The 18,259-nt window shown below is 37.2% G+C and overlaps 1 protein-coding gene across 3 annotated transcripts in view; it reads left to right on the plus strand.

Annotated features, from left to right (window-relative positions):
* The window catches only part of SCAPER (S-phase cyclin A associated protein in the ER), a 292,144-nt gene that overhangs the window by 266,997 nt on the left and 6,888 nt on the right, over positions 1–18,259 (plus strand). For all 3 annotated transcript variants that reach the window (XM_063449439.1, XM_063449440.1, XM_063449441.1), the window contains exon 29: positions 14,197–14,388. In XM_063449439.1, the coding sequence (XP_063305509.1) occupies positions 14,197–14,388 (192 nt within the window). The remainder of the gene's footprint in view (positions 1–14,196; positions 14,389–18,259) is intronic.

The raw sequence follows: 18,259 nt of genomic DNA on the forward strand, positions 1-18,259 counted from the left end.
ATTCTCCTCTAAGGTCTCCTCGCCTCGTCCTGTTCAGGTGGAGGGTCGGGAGGAGTACGAGGTCAGCTCCATCGTTGATTCCAGAATTTCAAGGGGAAAATTGCAATATCTGGTCAACTGGAGGGGATATGGTCCTGAGGAGAGGAGTTGGGTACCTCAGGAGGACGTTCATGCTTCTCGCCTTCGCAGAGCATTTCACCTCCGCTTCCCATCTCGCCCCGGTTCCTTCCGCCCGGTGGGCGTATCTGAGAGGGGGGGTACTGTCAGGGTACCTGAGGCCTCTACCTCTAAGGGAGGTAGAGACTTGGTGGTTTATCCGTCCAGGCGAGCTGTTTCCTCCGTTCCTCGCGGTTCATCCAGCCACTTAAACACCGGCCGCGAGGAATCCACGTCCTTTTCTAGCAGGACGCTCAATACGTGACGTCATGACGCTATCACGAGCGACCTGTCACTCAAGTGTCCGATATCCAATCGGCACTTGTCAGAGGCGTGCTTACCATCCGGAGCCAGGGTATTTAAGCTTACTTCTCGCTTCTGCTCATTGCCCTGTCGTGGTTCTAGCTTGTCTAGTCACTCAGTGCTCTGGTATTCTAGTTTGCTCTATTTGGTTCTGACTCGGCTTGTTGTACTTCCCTGCTTCTCTGTTCTCCCTTGACCCGGCTTGTTCCTCGCTTATCTGTCTTCCCGTTCCCTCGACCTCGGCTTGTCTCTGACTATTCTCTATTACTCTCGGTACGTTAGTCCGGCCATTCTAAGGCCCGGTATACGTACCTTTCCACTCTTTGTACTCTGCGTGTTGGATCCCTGTCCCGATCCTGACAATTGCTGCCTCTTGAGTTTACCGAACCAGGAGGTAGCAGGACCAGTTGTCTGACAGCTAGGGGGTGTAACAAGATTAATTTAATAAATTGCCCATTTATATTGAAATATGCACTTTTTGTAAAATGGAAAAGGGCACATTCTGAGCAAGCTAAATAGCTTTAGGTGTTCAGAATGTTCTTTTAATTTCCTTTTTAGCGCTTTAATTACAAATGTTTGGTTGTGATCTGTGGTAGCCTTGACTTACTATTCATCAGTATTTAGGTGTTTGAGGTGCGTGATGGACCAAGTTTCTAGACTGTCAGAGACCCTAAAGGTTTATACGTATATTGTGCAAAAAAATTATATATGATTTATACTGTGTCTTAGGCGCAAAACCAGATAATGTTAAAATGTGCACCCACACAACACAACCTCAATGTGTGGTAATATATTTTGTTACCTGGAGTAGATAAGGTAGATGGTACAAATCTGGATAGGAAAAGTCCGGAGGATGGTAACAATATGGGGGGAAATTAAACAAAAAGGAAAAAAAAATGTAGTGTAGTATTTAATACAAAAAGACAAAAATATATGGTATAACTGACACTCACAATGTAAACTGGCACAAAAAAGTTTTTGGGCAATTAAAGCCCCTAGTGGGGCCACTTATCTCCAGGAAGATGCACTCTTGAAGTCTCTATAGGTCCTGTGATGGCAAGTCCCCCCTTCTGTTTGGATCCAAAATAGAAACTGCTTGTAATGTTCCTTGAGGGGAAGAACTCATTCGCTTGAGGCTTGTCCAAGAGTCTGTGTGTGCAAATTTGTCCGCTCGACGCGTTTCGTCTGTACACCAGACTTGTATGTATATTGCCCATTAGAAAGCATTGAACTTAGTCTGCTTTATTCAGAAATCTAACAAATCCACCAAGAATATGGTGGTTGATCTGTTGAAACACACATAGTGTAGTGTTAGTTTTGTTAATTAATCTTTGTTTATTTCTGTGACACGTTCTACTTCGCATAGCCACTGTCTGTTCACTCCTTCCATTGATCCAATGTTGCTTGTACTGAATGTCGTTCTATGTATTGGCTTCCCACCCCTTCATTTATACTTTCTGCAAACCAATAAGAGGATGGCTGATTCTGTAAAACAGTTTTTTTGACTCATTACCCTTCAAAAGCTTTTCAGAAAGAGGCTTTGTGTTGGGATTCAGGAGTGAAGAGGGGGATTTAGAAAGGCCAGAGGCGTATCAGGGCAGTTAGTCTGAATGCTGCACTTAACGAGGAATGTGCTACTGTTGTATTGAATTTGCAACTTAAATCCCAAACATCTTAGAATAGCAACTAATGATGTGTCTAATTATGATGACATCAACTCTTAGCCCTACATGTGTCTCTTGCAAGATTTTAGGATACTCTCTCTATAGGGAGAACTCAGACTTCTGTGGGTGTATGGCTTACGCCAAGCCACAAACCTTTTGGGGGGGATGATCTTCAAAAATATATGTACGGTAACTATAAAAAGCTGCAACTTTTGTTCATGAAAATTTAGAAATCAAAGCAAATCATGTCATAGCCTTTTTCATCTTTTGTTAGATCTGATGAAGTAACATATTTGAGTGAAGAACAAATGTCCTTTCTTTCTGAAAAACAATTAAAAATACAGATTTATCAATGTCTACGAACCATTATCATAAGCCTGCCATGTAATTTGTTTAAAGAATAAACCTCCCATGTAATATATCTGCCAAACTATAAAATCCCCATGTGATATATCCGCCAAATAATAAACATCCAATATGATATTTTGGACAAAGAATAAACCTGGTATGCCACAGGTTTAATATCAGTATGGAAAGTGTTACAATAAAATATGCAGATGCTCTAATAAATGTAATCCTTTATTCTATATAATAATTACAAAAAAAATCAATCAATTTTTTTCTGTAAGACAGTTATGCCACAACGAAAATTGTAACACTGTAGATACAGGATCATAGCTCCACCATCACTGCTATGAGTTGAAATGGTTATGGTGTTGGCTAATATACTTATTTTGTATCTTAATCATATATTTGTGTTCGAAAAATATAAGCTCTATGGAGTAGGGATCTCATACTATAATCAACTAGCGTACGTTCCTGTTAATGCTATAGAACTTAGTCCGCGAGTTGAGCATTTATAACACAAGATTCTGGGAAAGTAAGATTGTGGTGTGGGTGCAAGCAGGACTTTGTGTTTTATATGATTATGCAAAACAAATTGTAATATGTTTGATTTTTTGGGCGCATGCATTAGAAATGTATGCATACTACACCCCACGCATTCACAACATTTTGTCATTTTTATGATGGAACAGGAAACACGTCTGTTCAAGATGTTTTTTATATTTTGCTTATAGACACAAAATAGTTTATATCTTTAAGGCTTCTTCTGGTCTAGCTTGGCCTTTCATTGGTTAATTTCCTTCCTCGCCTAAAACATAATGGATCATGTCACAAGCCCTTGTGTCCCTCAATTACCTGCTGCTGTGGCTGTGTATGGTGTACAGAGTTACAGCAAGGTGTTAACAATTTAATCCTTATTACCTGTCCTTTGTTACATGCCAGAGGGAAGAAGTGATCTGGAACCTGAGGTGTCGGATTGCAAATATTATGTTTCAAGGATGGATACTTTCAATGTTTTATTTATAATTATGGACCATTCAAATGTGTCAGAAACAGAATCCAACATCATTAGGAAATGCTTACTGTCAACAACTGAGCACTCACTGCGTACATCTTCTACTTTAAATATGCTTGCTTTGTATGTGTGGCTAGAGCGAGAAGAAAAGAGAGAGCCGCTGACAAATAAATGCTTAAAAAATACATCTACTCTCAGCCGGCCATGACACTGGATAAATTTATCAGAAAATCAGCAGCTGCTTTTATTCTGTCAGTTTGATGATTAGATCAACATCTATCCTCAGTTCGTACTCGCACCTCCAAGACCTCTTTAGGGCTACAGTGTTCCTATGGATCTTCCTACCCAAACTCCATTCCTTCAACAAAATCGCTGAAAACATACTTCTTCAGGAAGGCATATCAATTAAACGACCAGCTTTCCCTCCCCACACCTTAGTCACCCACCTTGCCTTCCTTACTGCTGCCGTGTCCCCCAGAATCATTTTGTAAACTCGTTCGAGCATCCTACTTCTAACATACATAAAAAACATCTTACTTTACCAGTAGAATGTAAACTCTTCTAGCATCCTACTTCTGACATACATAAAAAACATCTTACCTTACCAGTAGAATGTAAACTCGTTCAAGCATCCTACTTCTGACATACATAAACATCTTACCTTACCAGTAGAATGTAAACTCGTTCAAGCATCCTACTTCTGACATACATAAACATCTTACCTTACCAGTAGAATGTAAACTCGTTCGAGCATCCTACTTCTGACATACATAAACATCTTACCTTACCATTAGAATGTAAACTCATTTGAGCATCCTACTTCTGACATACATAAACATCTTACCTTACCATTAGAATGTAAACTTGTTCGAGCATCCTACTTCTGACATACATAAACATCTTACCTTACCAGTAGAATGTAAACTCGTTCGAGCAGGGCCGGCTGCAACTTACATTCAACTTGTTTTGTTGGAAATACTTGTTAGTCCACCTACTATAGAGCGTTGCGTATTTTGTTGGCTCTTTATAATTATAATATTTCGTTTTATTTCTTCGGTTGGAAGGTTGTTTGGGGTAGGGCCCTTTCACCTACAGTTCAAACATGTTTTGTTTGAATTAAATGTTGTTCAGCACTGCGGAATATGTTGGCATTAATTACATTAATAATTTTATAGTATGTGACTGAGTGATGTAAGTGAGAGCTACTTTACTGGAGGATAATCCAGTTGTCCTAGAATGGGTATCAGCTGTATGTCACTGTTGAGAGGCAAGAAGGCCAAAACAGTTGTCTGTGATTATCTCTTGTGGTACCTACCAGGCAATAGTAATCCAACATTGAGGGGCATTAATAGACTGCGAGCCTGGGCATGGGTTGTCCCTCAACTGTAGTGGTTATGATACTTTTAGTGCCCCATTAAGTGAAATAATGCATTCAATGCATTCTTTAAAGCACTAAATCAACGTTTGCTTATTGGAGTGGTTTTGGTGTATAGATCATGCCCTTGCAGTCTCTCTGCTCCATTCTCTGCTATTTAGGAGTTAAATATCTGTGTCTGCACTATTACTCTTTTGCACCCCTAGCCATACAGCCACTAGAAGCACTTTCTATACAACAGCCGGGTGAAACTCAATCATGAGGAGCATTGGTTAGACTAGTGGTTCCAAAACTGTGTGGCACACAGGGACGTCGCAAAATGTTCCCCCTGTGCTATGATTATAGTACCGGGAAATATTTCTGCTGAACATGGGCCCGATCGGGTGCCGTTGTCCTTTAAGACCAGGACCCTGTTGTGTTCCGCGGGAGGGAGAGGAGGCAGTCACAGCATGAGTGGAGAGGAGCACTCCAAGAGCTGCTCCAGAACCCCTCACACCAGCCAGCAGAAGGACCAGGACTCCAAGCCACCCTCCTGAACACATAAGGTAAGCAAACAGGAGAGTGGCTGGAGATATAAAAAAAAATATTGTGTTTGTGTGTATTAGGGTGTGCATCTGTGTGTGTGTGTTTGTCACAGTGTGCATCTATGTGTGTATATATGTCAGTGTGTGTCACGATGTGCATCAGTGTGTCAGGGTGTGTGTTTTTATATCAGTGTGTGTACCTGTGTCATGGTGTGTGCATGTATCAGGGTGCATGTATCTGTGTGTCAGAGTTTGTGTGTGTATATGTCAGTGTATGTGTCGTGTGTATCTATGTATTTGTCGGTGTCTATATGAATTTGTATGTGTCGGTGTATTTATATGTATCTGTCTGTTAATGTGCATATATATCTTGGTAAGTATGTATGTATGTGGTAGTGTTTGTGCATACATCCAAGCAGTCAAACACATGCACAACATGCAAACACACGCCTCATTTAGACTCCAAAAGGATATACAAACACACCCCTTCACTCAAACACAAATACTTCACACAAATGACAAATGTACATCCGCATTTAAAAGTGAACATTACATTCAAACACACCCCTGAAATTGAACGCAAACATTACATACAAACACACCCCGGTATTAATCCACTAAAACTATATACAAGCACCCCTTCAAACACCAACATATACATTACTCCATAGCGCAGCGCTGTACAGATATACAATCTAGAACTTTACTTGGGGCGCCTTGGAAAAATATTGAAATATCAAGGGCACCTTGAACCTAAAAAGTTTAGGAACCACTGGGTTAGTTAATTGCTGAGAGAGTGATGCCTGAAGGGTGACGTCTTGGGAGGCAGAACGTGCAGCAGCAACACCACCGAGGGACGCTCTCAGCTGAAATCCTCCGCCTGCACCCTGCAGAGATTACAGTATTGTCAACAATATCAGTCAACACTGTAATTCTTCCAATTTATTCTAACGCCCAAATCCCTGTCCACTTGTGGTAAAATATGGGCCTTTGCCCTGACATTCCTACGCAGGTTGCCACACACACCATTCTTATTCTGAAACCTTACAGTGCAGTCTGTCCTGGGTGAGACTGCTTCAAACACGGGACTAACCGAAACCTTTGCAAGCATTAATATTGAAAAGTACCAACATATCCCTTATTGCTACACAATAGATGGACTTACTGACATGTGCAGGAACAGAAAGTGTTGAGTGACCTACTCAAAGTTATATTCTGTGACATTAATATGGCATACAGCGTCAGTACTACTGTATCAGACAGAGTTTAAAACCCCGAAACAGAAAATAGGCATTTTTTTTCTTTATTGTATGTGCTTCAGATGTTTTGTTGCTCTTTGACCCCTCTCTGTGTGAATGACATATTGTATCTAAGCCAGCTAGTAAATGTCTGATGTAAACTTTACTTTCAGAGTGTTTCCAACTATAAACCGACTCCACCCCATCAACTAAAAAATGCCAACTATTAGTTTGTTGATCTTGTCTCTGATTAAGGTGCATTATGAACTCAGTGTGTTCCTAAGAGTATTGTTTAAAGTATTTGAGACCTGTAATCTCTGCCAAGTGATGTTGCTTTCTCCACTTCTGCTTTCAATTTGAAGTGGCCACATCTTGTGTGATGTTCTACTGTTTCCCAACTTACAATATAAAACTGTGACCCATAAATTATAAATGTGCCTAACCTTCTTGGGCTGCCAGCTATAAAAGTGTAGTCTAGTAGAAATATTTACTAAACTGGGAATTAACAAGGAAATGGAAATTTGGGAAATATTGGACAGATGTCAGGGTTTTCCACTATAGTGTGAATTGTCTGGAATTAAAAGTCAATTCAAAATACACTTTTTTAGACCAAAATAACTGAAATGAAAACATAGTTTGACTTGGATCATTTTTCTCGTTTGGCTGTCTTGGCCTCAAATTTAGAATTTACTTTGAATTCACAACAACTCCTACTGTGTATTGTTACACAATGCTGTATGATTCCAAACCCAGAGGGAATATACTATGGGCCGATTCTGATTACTTTTGTCCAAGCTGCTCATATGGAAGTTTAGAGGGCACACCACACATGAACAGTATTTTCCGGGATCTACCAATCCATTGCTTCTCACAGAGAAGCATTGAATCCAGTTCTTCTCCATAAGAAGCATTAGCCACGTTCGGTGTTTCCATGCTGTAAGTGATCGTGCCGAACATAAAGTCGCTGAAAAGATTTACAGATGTAAGGACGTGCCCTCAGTAGCTTTCAGAATGGTAGCCAGTGAAGGAATGCGTTGGGGTAAATGTAAACATTGCATTCCACGTACAGCCTAGTATCCTGCATTGCCGTTTTCATATTATTCATTTTTAGATTTAGACAGTTTTGTTCATGTGCATCCCAGCTTCCTGTTTATTCTGCAAGCTATGTACTAATTGGTGATTTATCACTAGTTTACAAGGGTCTTCAGGTTCTCTTTCTGTCCTAAAAGCGGTGACATTGTCTTATTTGAATGTGCGTTAATCTAGCTGTTTTAACACCATTATGTCTTGTTTGCTGGATAGTATATTACTAGAGCACTAGAGCCCTTTATAAGTCTATTATTTATACGAACCCTCTAACTAGATTTGCAATGAAATTGAACATTGGTTTGAAAATTAACAGAAAGCACTTCAAATTTCCATAATCAGAGCTTTTTTTATTCGTATTATTTATTTAGACAGTCGATCTGATTATATTTTGGGGGGGAAAGGAGTTTTGTATGTAAATTTTACATACATTGCAATTGATCTCTCTGCTTCTTTGGCAGCTGAAAAGTTAATGTTTCTCTCTCTCTGGAAACTGATCTGGCGCCAATGACAAAACGTGGGTGTCCTATCTCACAGCACCATGCATACACCTAAATGTCTGCCCCTCCCTCCATCAAGGTTAATAGGAGATGTTTATCGTAGGCTGATGAAAAGGTTTTCACAAAGCCTGACTAAGTGGCTATGAAATGCTCGGTCTTTTGGGTGACTGTTTACTAATGCAGAATATAGAAACCCCTTGACATTGATTGGTTTAAAACCTGCCCACCACACGCCTGTAAAGATACATCCTTCTACTGACATGTTTAAAAAATAATTTTTTTTAAAATAGTTAAAAGTAGTTTAGGTTGAAGGAAAAAATAGGTTAAAGTCACTCTACTTTTTGCACATCCCTATATCGATTCCCATACCTGCAGAACCTGGGGGACCCCAACAAAGCAAACTAGGCAATTTGAGATGCACTATCCTGGATTCCATACTCAAAGGCTAGCACTTGCTGCAGTTTGGCAACCACCACCACCACCACCAGATTTCTTCATTATAGCACCGTAATTAGCAAGATGTAACAGTGCAGGTATCTGTCATCATGGATATTTATTCTGCTGTAAACATAATAAAAGAAAATAACTAATATATATTTAAATATATAGTTAAAAAAAAGTCATGTGTATTTATTTAAAAGTCCTGAGGATTTATGGATCGATTTAGAAGTATGCCTAGTAGATAAAGTGAAATTGCCATGGAAACCAATAGAAGATCACAAAAACTTTATTGCATTATTGCTTTTTCAATTAGAGACACATTTATAAATCAACCCAAATGTGTGCGTAATTTGGGAAATGCTAAATATGTATTGTTTTTTTACAATTTAAACTCACCAAAAAAAAATATTGAATAACCTAAATCTCCTCTATTTCTGCTTCTTCTATAAAAAAAAAATAAAGCTTGCATTTATCCTAAAAAGTAGATAGTATTTTTTATATGTAATTTAGACAGGGTATATACACTCTTATTGATACTTTATATAACCTGCTGTTCTTGTTTTTTAAACGGTTTGTGCATTCTGATCCATGTTTCCAAGTGAATGGAAAGAGGAAGACGAAATAATAGCACTATGCTTGGAGGAAACACAAACCCCTCCGTCTTATTTGTGCTACTGTATATGTATAAAGATGTGAATTGGTCCTGTACACTTGAACAAAGAAGCAATTGTACATTGTCGTTCTTAGATGCAATTTTTTTGTGTGCCCAGTACAGATAGCATAAGTATGTGGCATAATATTTCTACCTACAATTATTGGGGTGGAATAAAAACTAGGGGCTTGAATTTCTACACAGAGGTAACATTTCAAATCTATATTCTGACATTGCAATTTTATAAGCAGTACAGATAACTGATAACTGAAAGGAGATAATAGTGCCATGATGTTATCTACTTTTATTTATTTTTCTATTTTATTTCTATTCAATTTTATTTTTTTTTATTTTTTTTTAAACATAAAATTCAACTAAATTCTTAATTTCTTTTATGTCTTGGAGTAGCTCTTATGTTGTTTTGTGTGGAGGAGGGGGATCATTATTCTATTTTTCTCCTCCAGTAAATTTCTGTGTGTGGCACATATAGATATCGCCGACTGCGGAGAATCATTGCAACCCCTATAGAGCGGCAGCTATTCCAATTTAGTGTCTTGTTTTATCTTGTACTGTTCACCAAACTTTGTATGTCACAATGTATTTTATTTGGTTTTATATACCCGCTATGGAACCATATATATTGTATAAACAATAACAGCATACATTGCACTGTAGTTTTTATTCATTTAATACCCATTTCTCCTAGCCTTTCTGCTCATTTGAGTTGAGTCCTGATTGTCTTTTGTTTTGGGGGGTTTCTCTCTCACTCTCTAAATTTGATTGCCCTGATTTACATATCTGTTTAATTTATCCATTGTACAGTGGTGCAAAATATACCAGCTCCTTAATGTTGTTTACAAAAAACACAGTTTTGTATTCCTCTTCCGTTAAAATAATCTTCTCCAGGTGCACCTGGAGTATATAGTCCATCCTATTTTTTATTTATTTTGCAAGCGTATTATAGCCGCCATAGTGCCTCTTGGCTGTTGGCATTCAAAATCCCTTGACGACCAGCTCCCACCTAATGCAGGCACGCGGTAAAAGCAGAAAAATGATTGTGTTTGCTGAGTTTTCTTTTGAAAGTGAAACAAGCAATTTCTCCCTTTTTACATGTTAATGGGAATGTGTCGTCTGTCTTTTTACACATCTGAAAGCGTCCCATGGACTCGTGACCTGTGATCTTTCCAAAACAGCACTTTACGAGCAGTGCTTTCGTGGATATGAAACAGAAATATCATAAAGACAAAGTGACTGTAGAGGAGTAAGGGTTTCATATCAATAAAATAAATGAAAGCACATATTTGCTTTTACTCCACCATAAATTTAAAGGGGGAGGGGGGGGGGGATCACAAGTGGTCTATATGTTTGTTGTTTGTTTTTCTTCTTCTTCTTCAAATTATACATACCCTGCCTATTTAAAGGAATTAGAAATTGTTATCCATCCAAATTGCACAACTCGCCAAAATAATTGGTAATTACTATATACAAAGTAATAATAGTCTTTGGATAAATAACGTTATCAGTAATCTAACACTATGCATTGTAAACGCTATTTATATTGATATGCAAATCATTACCATAACAAATACAGATTGCTTCCCCGAGTCTTAATACATGCATGTCCTATAACTTATTGGGGCTTATTCACTAAACACCAAAAGGTAGTTTATCAAAACTGAATTGCAAAGTTTTGGCAACAATAGTGGATTTGGGGATAAGGGGGGTACATCTTCAGTTTGATTATTTGTGCTCCTTCTTGCAGTTATTTTCTGTTTATGGAGAAGGAATCCCCATGTGTTAAATGATTGTGCATGTTTTAAATCGGACGTACTCGGTAACTGGCCAGTCAACTGATAGAGAACTTCAATTTCAAGGCTGGCCAGGCATGATGGGAGTTTTAGTTCTACTCTTATTTGAAATCTGCCTTTATTCTATCCCTGTTTTAAATCAATGCTGCGGCTGCCAAGTTCTGTAAATATTTTTTTTAATTCATTCTTATTAATATAAATAAATGCTAAACACAGGGTGTAGATGTAAGGGTGATCTCACTATAAATTAAAACACTGGCAACTTCTGAAACCGGCCAAATTCTTCTCTGACAGTTACAGTTACTCATTCCTGCACTACAAAAACAAAAATAAAGTATTTATTGGAGGGAAGAAGTGCAAGGGCAAAATAAATAAAACACACTTACCTCCGCAGCATCATCATTACATGCACACTCCGGGATCTGCTTAGAGAGTAGAGCAGAGCATCATGGGAGTTAAACTTATTTGCATAGTTTGTTCTGGCAGTAACAGACCAGTCTGGCACATGATGTAAAAGAAAAAAACATAACCCATCGTAAAGTTTCCGTTGCAAAAATAAAGCCTTGTGTAAGTTCCCCATTAAAGCTTGTTTAGTAATTCATGTTTTGGTTTTAACCTGAACTTGAATTATTGCTAATAAATGCCGTGAAAATGTTGCAAGCAGTGGCACAAAATGCCAACAGGTATACACAATGGGGCTCTCAATTACTGTGCTGATTATCTTTCATCGGATAACTAGAAATTAGTCCAAAGAACAGTTAGTAAATGGGGACAGGCAGGACAAATCGAACCACCGTTAAGACATTCCCTGCACGACTATGTTACGTATAACCAGCTAGATCTAAAAAAATAAACAAATTAAGAATAAATGAAAGAGGTGATTTTTATGCTCAACTAGAAAGGGCTTATGTTTTGCAGGAATAGTTTATTTAGAGTTAATGTATTTATTAGACACACAGTACTTGTTTGATAACATTACCCTTCATATTTTTCTCTTTCAAAACAAAACCCTCACTAAAAATAGCTACTGCTATACATGTACATGTGTTAAATAGACCAATGTACAAAGCAAAGTATTGGGCAACAATGCGTCCACTACTTTACAGAGAGGGTAGTGGACACATGGAATAGCCTTCCAGCTAAGGTGGTAGAGTTTAAAACAGTGAAGGAGTTTAAGCAATACAGAATACAAAATATTCTTGTTTTTTTTGCCCATGTAGCAGTAAAGGAATTATTAGCTGATGGACGTCCTCTGAAACTACTATTGATTGAGTTTAATATGTCTAGAAGGCAGTGTGAATCGTTACCTATGTTCATCTTCGTTACGGCAATGCTGCTACAATGAAGAATGAGATTTACACTTTAAACATAAAATATGTCACTTGACAGGAAACGGTATTAGTCCACATAACATCATTTTATACTTGTCTTCTGACTGCTGATTGTATATTTATGTGTATCCCTATATAGTGTGTTTTATGGCCGTTGCATTTTTAGTTATACCATATGTATTCATATCATCCCTAACATTTGCATAAATGGCAGTATAGAAGAAATATGTGTTGTGTTCTAAATCCTGAAAGAAAGATTGATATCAAGACACAAGTTATCAAATTATAGTTTATTGTGTAATGTAACAACCTGTTTTAGATTTTGGTGAACTGTTAATATTGTCAATCAAGAATAATTTGCTAAATACTGCCACTCATATGGGCATTACTTTCTTTGGGGGACAGTGTAAAACCAGGGGGATCACGTTGCTAATGCTGCAGAGATTACAATACATTCCATACATTTTCTGTGCAGAGTATGGTTAAAAAAAATAAATAAAAAGCTTTTGTAAAATATATACGTTCTCTGTGAAAAAATAAAAGCATTATCAAAGAGAGTGTTATCATCTTAAAATGGATCCTAAATTGTGGAAAAGCCAATATCACAAAGTTAACGACAAACACAAAATTAGCGCCTTTGAGGGTTCTCAGTTACATCCTAGGTTAACATTTTGAGACAGCCAAGTGCATTAATTATGATGCTAATAGGTGACAGGTGTTTAATTAACGTGTTTAGTGTGTGGTTTTATTCTTACATATTGTGCTTGTGTGTCATTTTTGGTTTTCGATTTTGTTGTAACGCTTATTTGTCCTGTAATTGATTAATGAGGAATTGTTCATTAACGTTACTTGCACACATTATCAAGGCAAGGGTAGTGTTTGTGTTGTTCATTCTCCTCATGCACAAATACAATATTTTGGTTATTTGTTTAAAAAAAAAAATGTTTCTGGGTCTACCTTTGATTTTCTGCCGTAAACCTGCTGAACTGATAAAAAAAAAAACAGTTTCCAAGTCCCTTTAAGGTGTTAAATTTGCTAACTTTTCAGTGGTCCTTTTAAAGTGTGGTTAACTCCTCTTCGGCAAGATTGTATTTGGCGAAACTTGAGTATTTAATCATTTGCACAGATCTGATATTGATCAAAGTGTTTTCACAAACTATTAGAACAGTGTGAGGATGTCAACATTCGTGATGGGCCGTCAGCACTCTTCAACGTATTGATAACTATTATATGGTTGTAATTTCCATATTTGTTTAAAAGCCATGTCTTTTCTAATTGCATTGGGAATTTGTAATGTACTTTGATGTATTTGATGTATTGTTTTCCCCCCACTTTTGTTCTTAGCAGTCACTCAAAACATAGAGTATATGAATTAAACCCTCCCTACCTCCCCTGCAAAATCTGAATCCCCCCGGCAGTGCAGTCCCAGCAGTATAGTGGAGAGTTTCTGTTTAATCTTAGGGATTGGCTGAATAGATCTATGTCCTATCAGGTAATCATTCACACAACCAGCAGACTCTTTATTACTGCCTTTTCTGTATTTCAATGTACATGGCAGAAGAACTGCTCACGGAACGTAGGAAGTACCGATACCAGCTTTTAGCTAAGTGTTATTATTGTGTGTGAGAGTTAGTTTGTCTGTGTAGGAATCCTAACAGTAATTCGTTCCATTAGCAAATGATTCTGTGCTAACAGAGGATCTCCTACATTCCTTACAGAGCCGAGACTCTTCTAACGTCTAATATTATTCCTGTACAGGTTATTGTCCAGTCAGGCCGTCACCCCACGGTCCTGCAGAAACTCTGCCAGCTTCCCTTCCAGTACTTCAGTGACTCTCGACTGGTCCGACTACTCTTTCCCACACTGATCTCTGCCTGCTACAACAACCCGCAGAACAGACTGATATTGGAACAGGAGTTAAGCTGTCAGCTGCTCGCTACTTTCATTCAGGTAAAATCTGGGACAGGGAGCAGAACCCTGGGCTGATAGGAGAGGTGGGAGGGATCTCTGATTGGAAAGAAAAATTACTTTGTGGGGATAGAGACTGAGAGTCTCTGCAGCGCTGGGTGTCTTTTTGCTCCGAACCATTTCAGTCATATGTAACTGTGAGTAGACGTTTGTGGATAATACTCTAACCCTATGTACAGTCACATTGCCATTTTAGGCAGAAAGATAAAGTACTGAGATTAAAAAAACTCAGCATGGAAACATTGATTAATACAATATCTGTGTACTGGTTATAATTCACTTTCAGGGGTGAAATGGAACAATGTAATCACTTTTAATCAGTCCCTTTGGTTTTATAGAAACCGTTTCATTAAACGCAAAATGTTAGTGAAATGCCGAAATATATAATGTAGAAATCAGGAAATACAATAAAGGCAAACCACAAAAAAACAAACAAACATATGCATGTGTCCAGTAATGCCTAATAATAGGGATTGCTTTCCAGCCCCCTCACTGGAAACTGTGCTCTGTATCTGCACTCATTCATTCCGTCTCTGTGTGTTATTGCATTGTGTGTTTATGCAGGAATATGCAATGCAAACTCGGGGGATGGAAAATGAAGGGATATCCTGCAAAAATAGGTGGTTTGACATTTTACCAATAGTCTGAGCAATCTTGGAAGTAATCAATAATTATTTATTTTTAATTTAAAGATCACATTTAGAATTAGCTCAGATTACACATTAATATTCTAAATAGTTATCTTGGAAATTAAAACCATGAAAGTGGAGTGGCTTGGTGCACATGTAGAACAGCATAACTTTGTTCATGTGTGTCCAATTATAAGGCAAATATTTACTATATTTTTGATAAGTAATATGTGACCCTAATGTGATATTTATTTATTTTCCTTGCCTTTGGGTTTTTGCACTGATTGTATATGTAAGTGATATCCTGCAAATTATATATTGGGCTATATATTAAATAATACTGAGCATTGACCGATATCTGCTAGTGATTAGTATGTCATCTGGTATTTGCACTAATAGTGAAAAGTCAGAGTGAATTTAAAGTGAATGTCATGTTTAAGGGCAGAGTACCCAAACTGACTTAGAGGATTTTTCCAGTTCAGCTTGTTTGACCTTGAATTTTGAATTCTCACTTTAGTGAATAGGTCCATAACACTTATTTGGGGCTGGGGGATATCCACAAATTTGCCATGCATTAGGACAGCACTGCAGTATTCTGATCTGCTAGTAGATGTAGTTCCCTCCCCATGGCTAGTGGGGCTGCATGGAAGGTGGACTTGCATTTCGTAGAGGCTACATTTGTCACCAGAAACACAGTAAGCATTTGTCATAGCAAGTTATTGTATTCTACACAATTCTAAGTGTGGAATTAATTGGCTGTGTCCCGTATGCTAAGAGATCATTAAAAGACCTGAGCGACATACTTTGTTTAAGAGAAGTTATATTTTTCCCTGCGATTATAAATATAATTACCACATTGGTCAGACCTATGTAGATGGGTCCAGTCGCCCTTTTAAAAAAAAAAAAATTGCTTTGTTTTAATTTTACAGATTTTTCTGCGCAAAACCAGAGCTTTCAGAATTGGTGGAATTCAGGCTATATTGATGATCATATATATATTTGTGTGTTTATTTAAAAGACCAGAGATAAGTGCATTACCATTCTACATTATACTGCGGGCTGAAAACTCGCTATATGGTATAGTACGTGGCTTTCTAAAGCTCCTCATAATGTAGTCTAGCGTGCTGATATATATAGTTTTATATTGTCGTGGTTGTTTGATGAACCGGGCATTGCCGAAAATTGCAAATTTTAGTACAGTCTTGTTTATGTGAAAAAAAACGCACGCTAAGCTGCTATTATAACTTAGATATTTTATTCCTTAAAATTGATATTATGTTGACAATGCTCTGCAAATCTTAATTTAGAGTGTCACAATATATTTGTTTGAAATGTCTTTTTAGACATGTCTTGTGCGATAATAGTTTATCCTGTTACTTGTCAAGCAATATTCTTTGTGTTTTTTAGTTTTGTATCGATCCTCGCTTGCTGCTGTGTTTGTTATTACAGTATGTCGCTTGTTGTTTTAGCACTTTTATTTTATGCAACTTTAGTGTTTTTTTTATGTATTCAGAGATTCCTGCTTATTTGTATATCTGCCCATGTTTTTATTTCGTTCTCTGTGCTACGTTATCCGTTATTTTCGAAATTCAACTGTTTGTTTATTGTAATATGTTTAACATTTAATATGCTCATAACTTAGCTTTATTTTATTGCTGCATGTAGTTATTTATTCTGTTTTGTTATTACTGTATGTTATTTTATCCCTCTGTGTAGTATTCAGTTGCTCAGTATATTATTGGACAAATTTCCGTATAATGATAGTGTTGATAATATATTACTCTGCTATGCCTCGATTTGGCAGCGGAGAAATGTGATTAAGGAAAGTTTGGGCAAAATTAAACTGTTACATGATAGAAAAGGAAAAAAAAAACACTTTCTCATGACTTATATTTTATCTTGCTGTTGACATGCAGCTGATGAAGTTTACAAAGTGAACTTGTCTTCTGGTATTTAACATATGATTAACTCCTTAGAACATAATTACTTTTTTATTTTATTTCATTTTTTTTTTTAATCTTTCATCTTAGCCTTGTGAGCTGTATCTGGCGAACCACGAAGCAAGGTTTCCAAAGGCCAAATATAATTAAATTTTAGACAGAACATTAAGCCTGTAATACGTGTGTGTTTTTTATCATTAAAAACAGTCTGATATAGGAGAATGAAATTACTAAGAATTCTAGAAACTGAAGTTTGCGAGCATTATATATATCAGCAAATGGTTATGTGTAAACTAGATGTTTTTTGTATTAAATTATTTACAGTTATTTTATTTTTATTTTTTTTACATTTATTTTATTGAAAATATTTTTATTTCCTTTAGGTTTTAATAATAAAAATCCATATTTTTTTCCCCAAAGAGTAAACTCATGAGTTTGCTCCCTAGTTGTATAGTAACAATTATTAGTAGCGCAGATACTTTTTTATTTTTTTTTTGCTTTTTCGTGTTACATCCCCAATTAATCTCTCCTAATAAAAGAAAGAATATTTACTTAATAGATTTGTGAAATAAACAGTATAGTTGGTTGTTTGCCTTTTTATTTTGATGTGTGGAGGATAATTATTTATTATTTTATATTTAGTAAACTTATTACAACGCAAATAAATTTGGTACGGTCTAGGAGAACCAGTGCTTTGTATTCTCTGGTTAGTACGGGGGTTTTGGGGTTGTTGTTTTGTTTTACCATTAAACAAACTGTTTGCATTTATCTGTTTCCTCCTCCAAGCGAGGAGTGTTCTGTGAACACATGTAATCTAACTATGTAAACTCAAAATTCCAAAACTTATTGGAAGCATTTTTTTTTTCAGGGGCAATACTTATTGGCAGCAGATGAGTTAAACTAAAAGCGAAGTTGAGACGGGATCTGTGAGCTGTGTAATTCCCGGCTTCACAGAGTTACTTTCTGGCCTCTAATCTTATAACCTGTAAACACTGTGTCACATTTGCTTATTTTTCATGATTCTGAGGAAGCAGCAGGCCAGTCTCCTTCATCAGTGGTATCCTTTATAATGGCAACTAGATAGGACTGCTTAGACAACTATGGCTGTTTACTTTTTTTTATTCATCCCACATTGTATTCGCAGAGCAATTCAACAAAAATAAGGCTTGATTGCCGTGTTAGAGACCTTCATTGCAGTTACTTTCTTAGTGTGCTGCGTGCTATGTGCATGCCCTTCGCACATTGAAAAAGTGGCTTGGATGCAGAGACTTCGAAAACATAAAA

This window comes from Pelobates fuscus, chromosome 3, assembly GCF_036172605.1.
Source record: "Pelobates fuscus isolate aPelFus1 chromosome 3, aPelFus1.pri, whole genome shotgun sequence".
NCBI lineage: Eukaryota > Metazoa > Chordata > Amphibia > Anura > Pelobatidae > Pelobates > Pelobates fuscus.